This window comes from Bacillus rossius, chromosome 13, assembly GCF_032445375.1.
Source record: "Bacillus rossius redtenbacheri isolate Brsri chromosome 13, Brsri_v3, whole genome shotgun sequence".
Classification (NCBI taxonomy): Eukaryota; Metazoa; Arthropoda; class Insecta; order Phasmatodea; family Bacillidae; genus Bacillus; species Bacillus rossius.
In genome coordinates this window covers 45,517,728-45,537,803 of record NC_086340.1, presented here as the reverse complement: position 1 = coordinate 45,537,803, position 20,076 = coordinate 45,517,728, and the positions used below count along the sequence as shown (strand labels likewise).

At 35.4% G+C, this 20,076-nt stretch overlaps 1 protein-coding gene across 1 annotated transcript in view; it reads right to left on the bottom strand.

The window, feature by feature from the left end:
* LOC134538517 (serine/threonine-protein kinase PRP4 homolog) overlaps positions 1–20,076 on the bottom strand; it is a 98,500-nt gene that overhangs the window by 22,202 nt on the left and 56,222 nt on the right. Inside the window, exons 10-11 of the mRNA XM_063379903.1 lie at positions 17,313–17,545; positions 2,475–2,628 (exon numbers count right to left, since the gene is read on the bottom strand). Of these exons, the coding sequence (XP_063235973.1) occupies positions 2,475–2,628; positions 17,313–17,545 (387 nt within the window). The remainder of the gene's footprint in view (positions 1–2,474; positions 2,629–17,312; positions 17,546–20,076) is intronic.

Here is a 20,076-nt window from a genome sequence, read left to right as displayed (position 1 = left end):
TCAACTATAAAATACATTGTTTTATTTGGGAAAACTACATACACAAAGCTGTTAGAATCTAACAGCGGGACCAAAACATACTGCAACATTTTTTCCGCTCCAAATTTGGACGGCTTAAAATAACGGTGCAACGATTATGCAATAAAACACGGGTGTGTATATGGACAACTCGATCGAAAACAATCCATTACTAATCGATTGTGTAACAAAATGCAATAGTTGACCTCGACTGTCTGGCGTGTTTACAACAGTATTTTCATCACGTTTTTCATTTAGTCATTTTGTTAATGTTTTGAAAGTCAGAGTTAAAAATTAGAGTTTATATTTTCCAGTTAAATATTGCATTTTGATTGTAAATGTCAAAGGAAAGCAGCTTTGTTTGGAAACATTTTACCGTTGTAGGTGATGAGGGGAAAGCAAGATGCAACCTTTGCAAAAGCCGAAATTTCACGTGGTGGAAATTCGACACGTGGCTTCAACACCACAAATTTGTCGAGACATTTAATGTAATTTCATGACCGTGAAATATATTGTGCATATATATATCGTGCATATATTTTTTTTTTACCAACAGTGATCACGTTTGTATCTTCATGCAATACTTTTCACGTAATTTGGAGCATATTTTACAACCAATTTAAAAAAGCACTAATCGGTCAAAAAAAAATCGGCATGATCGGTACCACATTTCTGGCATCGGCACGATCGGCAAATGTGGTGATCGGCTCACCCCTAATGGAGATGAAGCTGGAACACAACATTTTACCCTAAACCCAGGGAGGACATTTCCCTTGACTCAGCCAGAAATCAAACCTGTGAGCTTGGGCTTACCTGTCAGAACCTGTAAACCACTGAGCCAAATGTAATGGAGAAATAATTAAAACAAATGCTGAAGATACTAAAAAAAAATGGGTGCGTGTACTTATGTACGCGCGTGAGAAGTTATAGTTCTTTGGCATCATTAAAAAATAGTTTTTAATTGCATGCAAATAATTAATTACAATAAAATAATAAAAGGGCCGGAAAAAGATAGTCAACACAGTCAATAAAGTTCAGTTCATTTCTTCATAACGCGTCTAAAGATATATAACTTCAAAAATTAATTGGAAACACTAGCTGTGCTGAAGTTGCTTGGCTCGTGGGTTCAAGAAGCGTCCAAGACGAATATTTCAACCTTTGCAGTCGCCATCTTCAGGGTAGCAGTTAACTACTGAGGTACTTGGAAATCCTCCTGTCTTCAAATACTCTCGCCTGTGAGGGAAGTGTTTCCTGCCCACAGCTGCAGCCAATCAGGAAGCATTCCCCTCCCTGGCAAAATGTCAGTGAAACCTCCGCCTTCGACGCGGCTAGAACCTTCAGACAAAAGCCGCAAAATACCTGCGAACCTTATAAACTAGCTACGCTACTGGCCAACTATGGCCCATTTGCCAACAGAAAAGAAGAATACATTTGGGTGCACAATCAAATACAAACATGCAATGAAGACATTTAACTCGTTGCTTTACACGTATTAAGCTCGTTTTAGTAACAATGATGTGTTTCAAGCAAGAGGATTTCAATTCACTTCAGAGTATTTTAACTGGCAGAAATTAATCGACCCAAGCAGTCAAAAAATGTGTTGTTCATACATTTCTAGAAATGGGTTAGTAACTGTTGCTACACTCTGGACTGAATGATCAACGTAACATCGGTTACGTCGCGCGTTCAGTGACTAAACTTGACCGTTTTGGAAAAACAGAATCGTTTTAATGATATGCTATGTTTGAGCAACAACTTAAACTAGCTCTTAACGAATACTTGAAACTTTACAACACCTGAGATCAATCCCGAAAAGAGATAAAGAAAATTTCTATCTCAAATCCTTCTAGATAGTCATGAGACTTTAATTTTAAAACCAAAACCAAAACAAGCTAATATAAAAAAAACTTGAAAACAAAAACTCTCTTTGGATAAGAGTAACAACAAGAGACCTAATATGCATATGAATAAGACCAATCAAATACTGCCCCCTTTTATCAAACTAATGGTATTCACAAATTGCAGGTTTATGGTTGTTAACGTGACGTAAATAGGGTAGCGGAATGGTTTCGATTTTTGAGACGTAATTTGCTTGAAAGTGTATTGTATTGGACTAAATCGGAACTAAACAGGACCTGAAGAATATAGTGCTAATAACGGGAAAACGTAAATAATGGTAACGTAAATAAGGGGTTTCGCTCTATGTGTACATTGTAAATAAATTTGCCTATACCTATATAAACTTCTTTTTCGCATTTTAAAGCATAACATTGCAAAAAAAATTCCTCAAAAATTTTAAAAAATTTTACTTCACATATAGATAGCACTTCATATTTCCCCCATCAAATCTGGTAAAATTGCCGCGACCTATATGCGAGTAAATACGGTATATTTCAAGAAATGGGTCAGTAACTGTTGCCACACTCTGGACCGAATGTTGATGTTCGGCAGGTTACCTCGCGCAGATTCATGCTGAGCGGCTCGAACACCATGCACAGGTGGTTCTTGTGGAAGAAGTGCCTGAACAGCCTGAGGCAGTGGAACCTGTCATCCGGATCGGCGTCGTTCAGTCGCCTCAGCACTTCCAGCTCTTTGAGGCCGGTCTTATGCCTGCAAGCAACGTTCCGGCTAGAGTCTGCCGCAGCGACGAGCCTCACCCACGCTAGCACACTATAGCCCACGCACCACACCAGCTCCGGTGCATAACTTCTCAAGTACACAACTGTCACTGAAACACAACTGGAGCGACGGAACAGCAAAACTGTGACTTCATGCCGAAATACAAATCTCCGAAATCTACTTTGAAATGCAACTTATGTATTTTTAACTCTAAATCCCCTTGTCAGCATGGGCTTAGTCTCTCATAAATGTTGCTTAGCAGTGAAGCATATGTCAATCTCACATACGTACCTATTCAGATAAGATACTTTTGAATGTCAACACGGAACAAACATGTTGAAGAGTTTCACATACCAATATTACACTTTCATAAAAAAAATTTTTTAGTTATGGATTAAAATAATTAAGGTACTATTATTCCCCTGATTTACAACAGAGGTAGGCAATAAAGATTTTTTTGAAGTTTGCAACAAGACAGAGGAATTTAGCAATATCAAGAATCGAAATAAGAATGAAAACCTAACAATTTTTTTTTAAGTTTAAAAGTTTTTACGAAATCCATGTATTGTTGACTTAATAGCCAACTCTTCAGAAACTACAGATTTTTTTTTATTTATTTAAAAAAACACTTCAGAGAAAAAATATTTAATCCAACTGAAACAATACCTGATCAACATAAGTAACATGTAGGCCTGAAACAAATCACTTTACATAACTCTAACAACTGGTCTGCAGGCTTAGGAAAAAAAATGTTTTCTCTAATTGAATTCAAGTAGTGTCTGCTTACAAGAGACATGATAAGCATTTGAAAGCAATTCATTGTTTTTAGCAGGCTGCAGAAATGTAAGATTTATTCAGTTTTACAGGATGGAAGCGAGAGGGAGTGAAAACAATAAAGGAAGTATAAAATGTAAGTGCAGTTTTTTCAGAAGAAAAAAAAAATGTTAAGCTGTTGTTTATAATAATGTAGGTCCAAAAAAAATAAAAATTGTGTGTTCCCTTCTTCATTCAGTGAAAATTACCTAGTTTTTTTTGTATTATGGAACATACAACATTCATGGATAGTATTTTATGAAAGAAAAAAACAAAACAAAAAACAGTATAGGCTTGGCACATTCGTTTGTTTTTCTATTAAAAGAATGCTTTCTTGAATGAATGGGAAAACTTTATTCTGCACATTTGCCACTTGAAATGACCCCCCCTTTTTTTCCAATCAGGCAGAAGAAGAAAATTGCCAGATGAGCATCGTCATTAGCGGTTACTAACTCACAAATACGCAATGAAAATATTTGACTCACTGCTTTTGCCTATATTACGCTCGTTGTTTTAGTGACAATGATCTATCAAGCATGAGGATTTTTATTCATTTCAAAAGTATTTTAACTGGCAAAAATTAATCGACCCAACAGTCAAAAAATGTGTTCTTTATATATTTTAAGAAATGGGTTGATCATTGTTCCTACACTCTGAACTGAATAATCAACGTAACAAGACAAACAAATGCATTAACTAAAATAGATCCTACAATTGTACATTTCCCAACAATCTGAACTCAAGCGGCCTGAAGACTGTTAACTTGAGCACTGGCAATTCCTGCTATTTTAAGACGTGCACGGTTTTTTCCATTTATCGATTTGACTATGCCTAATATGTAAAATGCTGCTAAATGATTTTCAGAATTTTTCGCCTGCCCCTATGGATTTGTAACAACTTTTTTTAGTGACTAAATTTGACCGTTTTGGAAAACAGTATCGTTTTAATGATATGCTATGTTTGAGCAACCACTTAAACCAGCTCTTAATGAATTCTTGAAACTTTACAAAACCTGAGATTAATCCTGAAAAGAGATAAACAAAATTTCTATCTCAAATCATTCCAGATAGTTTTGAGACTTTCATGTGATTAATTTTAAAACCAAAACAAGCTAATATAAAGAAAAAATTTGAAAACCAAAACCCTCTTTGAATAAGAGTAACAAGAGACCTAATATGCATATGAATAAGACCAATCAAATACTGTCCCCTTTTATCAAACTAATGGTATTCACTAATTAATTACTGCCCACATACATTTTGATCAAGAACATATATACCTTAGAACACAGTGCAATTTTGCTGTTCCATGCCTCAGCCCTGTTACCAGTTAATTTATTGTGGTAATAATGCATTGGCCTGCACGTTCTTATGCAAAAATTTCTAAAAATAATTTGTTTTTTATCTTTAGGCATAACATAAATTAAATTTTGAAAATATATTTGCTGCAAAAAATACAACCAACAGAAAATAATGTAACTCAATTCTTTTGTCAAAAAAAGCATGAGCAAATGAATTCTGTGGAGGGGTGACTGACTTATCTTAATAGTCAAGACTCCAGTGGTGCCAACTTCTGCTGGAGGTCTGGTTTTTCCATTTAGCCAGCCTCGCACTGACTGACCAGCCTGCAAAGTAACCACACCCTGAAGGCTAGATTAAACATGGCAACCATGCATCACGATACACAAGTCATTCAATACTACCACATAGGATGCTATCGGTTGTTTGGTGGAGAGAAAAAAAAACTAGTACTAGCAAAACAGCAAGATTCATTCACTAAATTTAAAACAAGTACAACTCGCTACCGTTTCTAATGTTAATAATTTTTTTATAAGAGTAATATCACACACCCGACTGTACTTTTTTCACTATTCAACACTCTCTCTCCCACACACACACACACACACACCAGCACTCCCCCACTATGTTCTCATCTCAAGCAGAAAGAAAATAGAAACTTCATACTACGAGTGAGTGATCATGAAATCACGCCCCAACCATCTCTTTGGTACCTGGAACTTCAAGCAGGAAGCGAGGCATGTTGGTACCTCGGCTCATGCCCAACAATGTAGGCCCGAAGCAGAAGAGAAGAGAATTGCTGTCTTCGGTGGTCACATCGGTCCTCACGCATGGCATCGCCATCTGGACCGATGTACTCCAGGTGCAAGAAGCACAGTGGAAAGTGGCACCAGTCCATCGGCAGAGTAGCCAGCACATTTCGCACTGTGTCAAGAGGATGTAGCGTGTGTTACTGCCGGGACGCTGTCCATGGGAGTACTTGACAAGGAACAAAGATACCTATCAGCTATCAGCGAAAGGTGTTCACCATGATAAGTACAGAAGAAGTGAGGACGGACAGAAGGACCAAGAGACTGTGCAGACGGCAGCTCGACCAATCGGAGATGGACTCACCGCCTGATCCCGCAAGTGACCACGTGGAGAGGTCAACTACAACCTTACACAGATGCCCTCAGGACATAAACTCAAGCATGTGGGTTCCTCGCAGTGCCCGGCCCGCAAAGGAGTCTTCAAAGATGCGGAACATGCGTTCGTGCGTCCGCGCTTCACCACACCCCGCAGCACACTCTAGACTGCACTGGGGGGGAGGATTCAGTCTGGAAACCTGGTGGAAGCAATCAGCACCTTCGCAGGGAAGTTCTGAGGGACCTACGCCAAGCTGAACAGGAGAGAAACAAAGATAGCAGGAAGAACAACTGAGAGGAAGGAAGTGATGACTTTGAACGTACGAAGGAAGAACTACGGCTGAACCCTCGCCCGGACAGTAATGCCTAACGGCGATCCCACAGGGAACAGGAGCTAGGTGACAGAGAATATTTTTTGTAGTCAGAACGAGTTATATATTCGCTGAGCCAAACCAGCCAGATCTCACCAACCATAGCGGCTCATAGTCAATACCATCTCAAGACTTGACCAAGTCTGTCAAATGCACTCAGGGAATCTTCATCCCGGGCCCAAGTGTGTGTGCAAGCAGCACTAAAACACACTCACTCACTCACATACGCACATACAAAATAATTAACTACCAAATGAAATAGTTTATTAAATCCATATTTTACAAAAACATTTGTTGTACAAATGAAAAAAAGGACAAAGAGCATGAGAGAATGAAGACTGTCAGTAAAAATAATGAGCTACAAAGTGTCAGGAACAAGAGATCAATTTTTATAACCACAATCGTAAATAATACTGTATTGTGAAATAACGAAATAAGGCCACATGTAAATGTATTAATTAAATTAAATATTCATGTGATGATTTTTTTATTAATAATTCTAATTCAACATTATGCATCAGAGCAAACAAAATTTTATTCTAGAGTTGTTCGTGCTGTTACAAGTTACTAAAATGTTTTGATTTTTTGGAAGAGATTGTTATTTAAATAACAAGCCTTGCTGTGTACATTCATACTGACTTTAGTGTGGAGGACTAATCCTTGAACATAAAAAATTATGATATTTTCAATTCAAATGGCAATCAGGAAATTAGTTTTTCTTTCATGGCAAAATATGACAAAATGTTTACTACACATTTGGAGTAAACTGACTGTCTGTGGATATAACGATTTGAATGTAGGAATACTACACTACAATAAATAACCATAATCAATATCCAAATAGGTAACTTGGAAGTATAAAAGGTATTGTGTTGAATATATTTTTCTTTGCAAACATGTTTCAACAATAATAAGGATAAAACATTTTGAACTAAATTTAAAAATGCATACATTCTGGGTATTTTACTTTCAAATAAACCACTTAAAAGAAGTGACTTCCTTTCATTAGACCAATAATAGATAGAGCAATAATAGATAAATGATTGACTTAACACTAAGGCCTCTGTCTTAAGATAACAACAGCCTGGCCATATTATGTAAACCAAACATATACCGTATGTAAGAAAACCATTTCTTCCAGTTTTAAAAAAATTAACAAAACATATCTATACATTTGGTTCCACACTTAAAATGTAGAGTACTTAAGTTTGATATTAAAAAAATTGGTTGAGATTTTCCACGAGTCCTCTAGGGCTAGCTTTGAGTTCTGTCGGTGTTTGTTATTTAATGGGACTCTACGGTCAGGAGATTACTTTACGGAAGGAATAGCAGTGTAAACGCTTAAAGCAGAGCCAAGTGCCAGTAACTGTGTTAAAATCATCTCAAGCCAAATGATCACGTGAATATTTTTTTCAAACTAATTTTTTTTTATAATGTCTACATAAATAAGAAATATGTGCAAATCTCAAGTCTGTTTCAATTGGGACACAGTATTGCTAATAGGAATAAACTTTGTCCCTTATCACTAAAGATGTAAGAGCAAAGTAATATTAATTTTTTTGCAATCCATCTAGTCCATAAATTTAGGTACGTATAAACCATGCTGAATAAAAATTTGTATGGCTAATTAAGTTTAGTTAAAATATTAATTAATTTAATGATTTTAGTAGTATTTTGGTGCTTTATGGTACACCAATCCCTCACTTAGCATGACTAATGCGTTCCTAAAAATGTTCGTGTTATTCTAAATCACCTATTCTGAAGCATTCGCTTCCATAAATAGCAAGGCTAATTCATTTAATGTGTTCCAAAATTGTGTAGGAAAATATTAGTTATGTAATATAAACGCATACAATAAAACTCAACGATAAATATGCCACACCATTTAACTTTATATGCCTCCCATCGCACTTTGTATGACAAATAAGACACCACGTAACGGGAAATACGTGGTTATGTACTTTATCGTCAGTCGGCTGGCTGACTTGCTTGCCTGGGCGTGACTTTAAACTCACGTCACATACCTTTCCAAACCATCCTTCATTGACAATGAAACTGATATTACTGTCCAGATAATTACATTTTAATTTTTCAAAAATGATAAAAGTGCTTATTCGAGTATAACCACCTGTGGGTCGAGCATGGTTCTTTTCCTCGCCACCGTCATAGCGACGACGCGTCGCCGATATGACGGCGGAGTTTTGACGGCCGCGTGAAAATGCGAGCACGGATCCCATCGTCATATCTCTCCCGTCATCGCTAAGGCGCCTTACCTACGACAGCTTGGCAATCGATAATATGCAGACGTTGGCAGTGAATTTACAGAAAGGATGTGTTTTATTTGGCAGTTGGTGTATCTGCTAGCAATTTACAGCCAATAGAAAACTATCTACACGAAAACAAGATTGTGGACATTCGTAAAACTTAGGCATGATGTGTCTATCGAATTATATATTTTCCACAACTATATTCAATATTTATATCATTTTTAATTGTACGCCTGTTGGTTTTCCATAAATATAAGTTTTACAGACCATTTTTTGCTCAGTAAAACACCTGTCACGTCTCAGTCTCAAAATATAATAAAATCATTTTACATAGCAAAGTCTTTTATGATTATTAAATAGTATATAAGAAGGTTAAGGAGTGCATTAGAAGCTGTGAAGGTTAGTAGTTTTTAATATGAAAATATTATTTAGCGATCTTGTGAAACGTGTTGCCCGTTATTATTAATTTTGTTTTCAATGGTCAGTTATTATTACTTTAAATCATATGATGAAAAAAAAATTTTAAAACACTTTTGTGACTCGACGTGAAACACAATACTAGACCTGATTTAATCATTATTTGGTAATTTTCGTCACCGTTAAAGTTAATTTGCCGATTTGAAGGTACCGAAACAACTCGGTGTGCTATACGTCCCTTAAATACCTTACTGTTCAAAAAATACTACTGTTATATTTAATTACATTATCCTTAGACTTGTTTATAGCATATTTTCTAGTGCACTGAAAGTTTTATTCACACTATTTTGTACCGTAGCATATGTATTGGGTGAAAACGCTGATATTATATATTTAGCATCTTGCAAGCTTGAAACAATATAACACAAAGTCGGTGTTGTTAATTAAATGCCTGAATATAATTTATTAAGTAAACTGTAGTTGACAGTATTGTGTCTGCATTTTATAACTACCAGAAGAGTAGAGGAACTAAAAATACCCTTTAACGGAATTAATTAGTTTCTTTTCACATAAGCCGCTCCTCTCACAAATTACAATTTTCGTATGAACTATAAACACGAAACCTCTCAACTCTACGTGAAACACTATTATTCCTACATCGTTACCATTTTATCATACTGAAAGTATTTGAGCGAATCTTAGGTGAATAAAATACGTTTCAATATGTGATACAGCAGAAGCATACCTAGCCACCAACGAGGGTGGGGAGTATGCCTAAATATTTGGAGGAAATGCTTTGTGTTTAAAATGCGATAAAACGAAAGTTTAAAATAACCATCAGACTACTATGTATTTATCAGCGGCATTCTTGTGTATTTTCAACCTTATCAATGCATGTACAGTACAACCTGGTTATAACATTCCCGTTTTTAACATTTTCCCGCCTATAACACCATAATTTCATGGTCCCGTCATTTCTCCATTTATCACAATGCTTTAATTTCCCGCCTGTAACAATATTAAAATTTCTACTTTCCCGCCTTTAACGTTCAAATTTTCTTTGATAACTGCCACAATTTGCAGTATCCCTTCCTTCAAAGTCATAATTTAGAGCGAAACCATAGCTAGAAAATACAGCACGCATATACAAACATCAGATGTTTACATTTGAGTAGTTCACCATAGACGTGGTACACACGCACTCCACAACTTGCACCGGATCGACTATCAATATGGCGTCCTGTTCACGCTTGTTAGCCTATGACTTGTTCCTTTATACTTATGATGCGCATTTTGTGCACTGATACATGGTCGGAAACAGTGCTACTGTAGTCTATGGTGCTGGTTTTTGTTTCAAAGGTTTAACACCTTGAAATGGTTAACTGTTCTATGGATATATTCACGGCTTTTGTTTGTGGTTAACCTTTACCGTAATTTTTTTTTTTTTACTTATTGTAGTCACGGTCGTATTTAATTAAAATACGCCGTATTGAAATTTTATTCAGGTTTTTGTACGGTTATGATGGCCGATAAATATAAGCGAAAATATATTCTGTAGCTGAAAAAATTCAGTTTATTAACCAAGTGGACAGGAACCCCAACAAAACGCGTGTTGTGATTGCAAAAGAGTTGAATATTTCTGTTTCGACTCTGAACTGTATCGTACAAAACATTTTTTTTTCTTTAGCATATTATTAGGTATTAGGTATTACCTATAAATAAAATTAACCAATTTTCCACTCTATTGCTGTACTTAGTGTAATACTCCTGTATTTTGTGTTGTTTTACCTAAACTTTTTAATTTAATCAATCCACGCGTAATTTTTACAAAGTGAAGATGATTTCCTGCTTATAACATTTTCCTGCTTATAACATTTTTTTATGTTGGTCCCTTGGAGAATGTTATAACAGGGTTGTACTGTATTTTATTTTTACAAGTGATTTTTTTTGTTACACGTATGGAAGCTGAAGGAGAAATTAGTTGTTTTTTGAAGTTTAATAAGCCACACACTTATAGGTGTTTTGCACTTAACTTTTATACAGAATAATTAACTAATGTGATGTTATCTTCTATCTAGTTGAAATATAATGTTATTTTGTCCTGACCTTTATTTTTTTATTAAGTGATATGACAAAAGTAGGCAGATTGGCAGTTTTTTTGGTATGATATATTTTGGTAAACTAGTATTGTGCAGTTAAAAATTACGAGAAAAAAGAATCAATGTGTCTTATTCACACGAAACATAGAAACTATTTATTTATGCGGCGTGATTATTATCGGAAACAAGTTGTTTCGAAGTTTGTTCAGAGAAAAACATAACTTTTTTTTAGATACATTGTGTATCTCACATACGTAATTTCTGAGTAAGTAGAATTGAGGCAAAACCTTAAATATCACGAAAATATATTATTTAACTCATTTGAAAGAATTATTTCCCAGTATTAAATGAAAGTTACACACGTAGTCGGCTGTATGATGGGGTTATTACGGCTATGACCGGTCTACGACTGACAAGCCATTGCGCCTTACGTATGACGGACATGTCGTAACTAAGGCGTCTTCCAGAAGGTGAAAAAAGATCCATGCTCGCTTTTAGTAGCGAAGCGTCATACCAATGACGCGTCATCCCTATGACGGGCGAAAATAAGAACCATGCTCGCCCGGCTGGTTCACACCAATGCTGTCAGGCTAATGATTATTTTTTTCATTGTAACATTCATTTAACAACCTTTTCCACGTGAATCATCTGTTCATTTCTGTTCCGGTATATAATGTATATATATTCCCGCTAGTTCAACCAACAGTATCAGACTTACATACTTTTGATAGAGTCCTTATTTCGTACGATTGTGCGCACAGTTTACTTGCTTTAAACTAAAGTGCAACCAACATACGCGTGGCCTTCATAACAATCTGCACGCCGTAATAATTCTAGTTTTGTCTCAAATACTTGAACACGATGCATTATGCTCTCACTTGGAAGCCATGATTCCACTATGATTCTAACTGCAGGTGATTGCGCACGAACAGTTACCAGCAGACGAATGGGCAGACACTGCTTTCGTTTGAGTGAATTCCCTGCCACTGGCTAGACTGAGTTCACAGCCCGGTCTGTGGCCAGGCGACAACGGTACGGCACGGCGGCATACGCGCGGACGTGAAAACATTTGGTCCTTTACACTCCATAGGCACAACTTAACTTGCCACAGGTGATGTTTGTACAACAGCCGATAGCGTAGACAGACCTGCGCGCAGATCTCTTCCCCCTTGTTTGGCTAACTGTATGCCACGGCACAACTGTTGTTTACAGAAGTTGAAACAGACTTCATGGCATCGTGCCAGACTTTTTTTTTGCCTGCAGAGATTCCGCGCTAACTGAATTTACAGACGTGCTATTCAAAACTGGGGCAGTAAAATTAACATTGCGCTGAATGAATTCGTGCAATCTGAAGACGTGCTAAGTGAGGAATTGGTGTAGTACTAATACAACTTGGTAACATCTTGCACACTTGGCATTTAAAAGAAGAGGAAAATTACCGTCTATCATGATTTTCATAAAAATAATTTTATTGAATACATGATACTTAAAAAAATTATCCAATTACACTTTCCCAACATTTCTGGAGAATTTTTCACACCTTGATGAAATTTTTCACACTCCAAGTTAAAAATAAAAACATAATTATTGTTAAACCTACCCTTCTTGGCTACATGAAGTTTAGAAATAACTACACCCATTCCATTTCACTACCACATAAAGCATATTTTTGGCCCTCCTAGAAGAAATATTTCACACTTCACATTAAAATGAGAATACATACTACTAAATAAATCTAATTTTAAGAAAACGTTAACTGAATACTTGAGAAACACAGCAATTTTTTCCCACTCCTCCCCCCTTTTTCCACTACCCTTCTACTTCACACTTTTCTACTCCTTAAATCATCATTTGGGCAACTCTTAATGAAATTTTGCACACTTTCATTCATATTAAAAAGACAATTACTCTCCACATGCAAGCAATTTTGAAAAAAAATAATTCCCCTTCACCCTGTGTTAAACCTGAGCAATGCCGGGTACTTCCGCAAGTTCAAAAATAATATTCAAAACACTTTAAATTTCCAGTACAGTATTTAATATTTTTTATATTCATGTTAAAAATTATGATTTCTCCTCCCTCCAAATTATTTTTGAGGCAACAGTTAAACAATAGCATTTACAAAACTCTGCAAAAGACCTTAAAATGAATTAGTACTAAAATCCTTTACATTTTTAGAGAATAGAGCTCCAGAAGCAGACAGGAGAGCGAGCAACAGCATGAGTAATGAAGAAGACAGAAGACATAAAAAATTATGATAACTAGGAACAAGATTATAGTATGGTGAATTGTGATAAAACTGAAATAACACAGAAAAAAAAGCCAAAACACCCTGTAACACCGAAATGCTAGTTAATACACCACAAAGCACCGAAATAATTAAATCTGTTTGCATATTTAATCAAAACTCATAAGTATATTAAATTCAATGAATTTAAATTACTTAACATGGATTTAGTACCGAAGATGTATATACTAAATAGAGGAATTCTTGTTTCATATTACAACTATTAGTAGTAACTAATTTTTACATAATGAAAATGGTACACTTAACAAACGCACATAAACTTGCTGATTTATTTGTATTGTTCCCAGTAGTGTGACATGCTTATTTCAAATTATTATATGTATTATAAAGGTCATCATTCATCAGTCCAAATGAGTGACACTGTTTCGGTAAGGTAAGTATTGTTGAAAAAGTGTCCTTATTTGTTGGAAGTGGTGATATCTTTATGAACAAACAGAGTTATTAAAAAATAAAAACATTAACACCGAAATCTTGTGTTTTTGAAACGAATGTGGCCTAAAAACAAAAACCATAAAACCCTGTCCATAATAACATAGCTGTTCCTATTTCTCCTTCTTCATCCCCAAGTAAATAAAGTGAAGACGAAACTACCATGTAATAACCTACTCTGGAAAACATGTCCATCTTGTTTGCAATTGTCTGAATCTCGGAAGCCAAATCAACTAACACTTGTACCTACAGTACCTACAGTAATATGTCCATAATTTTCCTCACATGGTTAACATTTTGGATGTACACTCTAACCATGTTTATGAGAGTTTTAGCTCATTACTCTCTTTACATATAGTTCCAAATTCAAATTAATAAATGGAAAAATTTTTTTAACTGGATTTCTAATAAAAGAATTAATACTTGAGTACTTTCTGTATAGGACGGAGGGAAAAATTGTCAAGTGCTTTGAGAAAACGAGCAGACTTACGAATGAGCATTCTAGTGTCCGCAGAACCAAGTACTCATCCAGACATTGCTGAGGATACAGCACATCCATTCCTCCTCAAGCCTGTACCAAGCAAAGACAGAGATCATTTCCTGGTACACCAGCATCGCTGTACATTCAACAGTACCGTCAATTTATGAGAACTAAAACTATCACTCTAGAGAGTTATTCAATACAGCCTTTGTACTAGTTCTGTAAATAACTTTGCAGAATTAATGTTATGTAATTATTACAGATCAAGAAGTAAAAGAAACATACAAAAATACTTGGGTATTTTAACGGAACCAAAACCAGAACAAAAAACTCGGGGAACCCGCACATCAAAATAACAAAAATTTGTTTGTATTCAAAGGAAATTTGCATACTACCTAAAGCAACAATAATATTTTAAGTTAAGAGTCTTTGTTGAACAATATAATGTATACATCCATGTTTGAATGTATTATTGGGCACTATATACTCCCAATCGAAGCAGTGAAATGCTGAATTGCCAGTTCAGACCTGTGGTGGACAACCAGTAATACATTAATTTTTTCATACATTATAAGCAAGACAAGAAAACAATATGAATTTAAAACTACCATAAAAATGAAGAAAGAAAATTTTCCCCCATTCTGAGTATTCGAATTAGTTTAAAGCCAAAAGCAAACTGATATTAGCTCAGGACTAGTAGTAACATAACAAGCAGAAATGCTAACTTAATGTGGCTGGAGAATAAACTAACTGTTTCAAAGAATAAAGGTTTGAAAAATTGCGTACACAAATCGTAAATGAAAATGTAGGGGAAAAAAATAAAAATACAAAATTGATCATGCTGTATTAAAAAAGTTAAAAAAATATCTGTGGAAATATGCAGGAAGCACAAAAATTAATGTGACAAACATTGTAAAATTAAGAAATGCAGGCCAATACAAAACTTACCATCTTCAAAACTTTCGTTCTTGTAAGAGATGATACCACCATTTTCATAACACTCAAATTTGTTTTCAATTAACATTTTATATTTAATTAGAAGCAATCCATACAAAAATTCTAAACAAAAAAAGGCTTAATTAAGTACACCTTACCTGAAAACATTTCAGTAAAAAAAATCTGTTATTTAAAACTGCTAAATAGTGTTCAGCAGATTCCGAAAATAAAATATACCAACTCCCATTTCAGTCTTGATTCTCATACTTATGAATCCGTATTTTTTTCCCCTGATACTCTTTAAAGTAACGCTTGTGAAACTCATAATGATTTGTACACTCAAATCACAAATACCTGTTTTCTTACTCAGTAAATGAAAGCACAAATAACAAAGTTCATAAACTTAAATAAAACACACACACACACACAAATAACGAAATAGACATAACATTTAACAATAAGAAATATGGCTGCCTTTGTTGAGTGTGGATTGACATGTTGGTTAAGACTTATCCGAAACAAGCACCACCTTCAAACCTTTGATGTGTCAAAAATTTTGCTGCACTTAAAATTACAGTTCACACTAAAAAAAAAAAATAAGTGATGAAAAAGGACCTTCTATAATATACTTATTGCACTTAAATTACAGTTCACTCTAAAAAAAAAAAAGTGATGAAAAAGGACCTTCTATAATGTACTTATTGCACTTAAATTACAGTTCACTCTAAAAAAAAATAAGTGATGAAAAAGGGCCTTCTATAATATACTTATTGCACTTAAATTACAGTTCACGCTAAAAATTAGTGGTGCACCGATATGACTTTACCGATTACCGATTCGATTACCGATTATGAGAGCAATAATCGGCAGATACCGATTCAGTTACCGATTATAATGAACAAATTTTTTAAAGTGTAATAATGCACACAAAATTTTTTATTCCCATGTGAATTTAATAACAAGATTAGGTAAAATTGAGAATACAGTTATAATAACAGTATAAAAATATATAAAATACACTATTAAGTCATTGCAAAGTGTAAATTAAATTTACTTCTATTTATATTTGTTATTTTAAACAACTTGAACTACAGTCTAATAATTGTAATTTACAATGGGGAAGTTTTTTTTGCGGATAACTAGCATTATTGTCGACTATCACATAAGGTTGCATCGAGAAATTACCGTTTAACAATGTAAACATGTTGCTATATTTTGTTCACTTGAGTTTATAGAAAAATGTTTCCATACTTCACTTTTTTTCTCCCTAGTCGCCATCTCACTATAATTATATAAAAATGACTCAAAACCAATTCCAGCACATGTGATTTTATTAATGTTGACTGAATGTATAAAATTATAAATACTTTTTCACTTTTCACGTCACATACAAATAACACAACGGACAATGTTACCAAAGACGCCCATAACGAGTTTGTAAAACGCAGTGATAAACTCTAGGAGGTATCGGGACCACGATTTTGAACAGCTACGACTCGGAAAGATCGATTCTCATAGAATCCACTGCAACTACTTGTGGTATTTTGATTGCGTGCCTTCTATTTTACGTCTCTGGCTATAGGTAATGTACAAGGCCACTAAACAAAAGACAGAACAAAAGACGAAACGTAAATAAACGTGTAGGAAAAATGTATTTTTTTATTGTTCGAGGCAATGAGATTTATTAAACTTAACGAAATATTTGTAATCTTGATATGACGGAGTTAGATGAATTTTGTAATATATACAAATATTACCGTATTTCGTCCTAAAATGTGTAACAAAATATTACACCGTAAAAACCTACTTAATTACGCCGGGACATAGATAATTGGCAAAGTAATCGTTAAGATAATCGCCGATTACGATTAATCGGTAAGTACCCATAATCGCCGATTACGATTCATCGGTAAGTACCCATAATCGCCGATTACGATTCATCGGTGCACCACTACTAAAAATAATAAGTGATGAAAAAGGACCTTCTATAGTATATTTATTAAAAACTCAAACTCTACGGACGAGCAAGTGAAATGTAAGACAGAAGACTGCGGTGTAACGCACGTGTATACGTACCAGCAGAGTGCACTACTACAGTGACTAGGGCGAGAGCGCCGGGCCCACAGACTCACATGATCTCGTTGTTGCGGATGATCTTGACAGCGACGTCCTGGTTGCCCCGGGCACTATCGCGGGCGCGGATCACGTTCGAGAACACGCCCTGGCCGGTGTAGCCGTACACAACATACCGCCCGTCCATGATCTCACCGATGCGGACCCTGTAGTAGCCCTCTGCATCGTCCCAGTTGTCCGTGAGGGAGGGGTTCTCGGGCCCGCCCCCTCCTTGCTCCATCGCGCTGGGGCTCTGCGCAAACCAGCAACAGAGACTTTAACCTAACAAAAAAAAAATTTTTTTTTTTTTTTTTCACTGTAATGACACTTTATGATCGATTCGAGCTGATGCAAGTCGTTCAACTTGCCCTGGCTTGAGTTTTCCAGCATTCACTACTTGCGGGGGGAAAAAAACCTGAGTTTGACCCTGTCGGGAACTGAACTCAAGAGCCCTTGGGAGAAAGGTGTGTGATCTAACACGCTTAACCAACTCCAAGCTGGACTTGTTTCTGGACTGGTGTGCATGCTGAAAGGGGGGGCGAAACAAAGGGTCGGTAGAAACAGCGTTGCAGAGTTTGGCGGCCCACGTGATGGCTTGCAGTGTTTGCCGGCCGCCGGCCCGCGTGACGTTAATTTTAAGCGCTGACAATTTTTACTTCTTTTTTTTCTGCTCTTTTAAATCGTCCCAGATTATCCAATTCCCGAATTAGCGTATCACGGATTGACGAGGTTCTACTGTATTGTACTTTTAATTCGTTATTATATAAAAAAATTATGAAGCATGTACTGATTTGGGAAACTTACTTTATATTCATGAACATGGATGCATTGTCGCTACATTGACATTAAATAAGGCATAAATCACAGATGTATTCTCAGAATATGCTAAAAAATAAAATAATGCTCATTTAGGATCTAGACTAGTAATATGAATCTTGTTTTTTTAATAACTTTACCGAGAAATCTGTTACTTAGTAATACAACAATAATGCCGACTTTCATCACAAGTTACGGTTGCACACGTAGTAACAACAATGAAATAATGAATGACAAAAATTAATACATTATACAATTATTATTTTAATCGTGATTCCATTTTAAATATTCTGATACACGTTCTATTTATGAATTTTTTTAGGACCAAGTTTGGTTTGTGTAGACTACCAACGTTAAAATATGTATTATCTGAGAATTCCATGATAGCCAACCAATGAATTTGTAAGCCAATCATTATGAGCAACACAACAAATAACTACCGTGTTTTCTCGCATAATCCACGCAAATTTTATTCTAAAATCAAGTTAGAAAAGTAGGGGTGCGAACATTGTACGGAAAAAATTTTTTTGTTAGGTAAAGTTATCCATAAAAACAAAACCTGTTCATGGAAAGTACGTTTATTTAAAAAAAAGGCGGAGTATACAAGAGCACGCTAAACAATCTACAGTAGAATCTCGTTATAGCGAGCACGGTAATAGCGAGAACACGGCTATAACGAGGTATTTTTGAGGAATTTACGGCGTGATCGCTTGAAGCGCGCTTTTGTTATTTGTCTGCTTTATCTCCACCCCTCTCGCTCGTCACTAGACATCTTGCCGTTGACGCCTGTCACATTCTTCAGCCGTGCAGTCGCCACCTAAGTGCGTGGCTTTAAAAATAGAATCCCATCCTTTCTTTCTTTTATCAAACTTCCGTTAGTTATCTGTGCCGTGTGTAGACAAAGTTTGGGATTGGAACAGAAACAACGTAAGAAAGTATTTTTTACAAATTAGAAATATGTATGATTTTTTTTTATAATTGCCTATTTTCACGTTTTTTTTGTTGTTATCTTAAAAGAGATAATATTAAAAAGCCGCTCTAATGAGATTTAATTGTTTCTTGGTTAACAAAAACTATTAATTTTCAAATATTGTTAATTGTTTATATTATATTTATTATTATTTACGCGACGTCATACTTAAGGACATGCAAATTTCGCATTTACGATAAAACGAATTTTTACGCGAAATTCGTAAGTTTAACACGAATATCCTCACTTTTACATAATTTCTGATACCGCGAATTTTTTTTGCGAAATACGTTTGTTTACCAAGAATAACCACACTTTCCCGCCATTTGGTAACTTAAAAAAAGTAAATAAATAGCCGTTGTCACCACTGATAACACCATCAACGTAAAGACTACACTTGCCAATGTTTACGTTTCATTATTTATTTGATACGACGCGTTCTTGGCGAACTGCACTCGTGCACTAAACGCTCATGTCTCGAAGGCACGTTTACAGAGTCAAAGAGTAATGTACGGCCATTTTGTTGGATATTTTGTGCGTTACAGCGCTTGTGTCGCGAAGAAAATTATAAATTACGCACAACTGTTCATCTTGCATGTACTATGGACTGTGCAAACTGTTTTCATTTTGTTCTCTTAAAGTAAACAAACTTAACAATTACGTTTTATGTTTAAGAATGATAATTTTTGTTTAAAAATGTTGTATACAGTGCAACTATTTTATAAAAACTGTAGTTTGTGATAGAAAACGTCTTCATATTTCTCAGCATAGGTTTGAAAGTGTAAAATATGCCGAAACCTCAAGCAATCACCAAACTTCGTGAGCGCGAATTTCGTGATAGTGGATTATATGCGAGGGTAAATACGTAGTTGAGCGATATGTGTTAAAAAAATTTTTTAAATCCGAAAATACTTTAATAACGAGGCTAGAAGACAGGAGCTAGCCAAATGCTCATATTTTGCATAGTGAGCTTACCAAGGTGCAGCGCAACTTTGGAA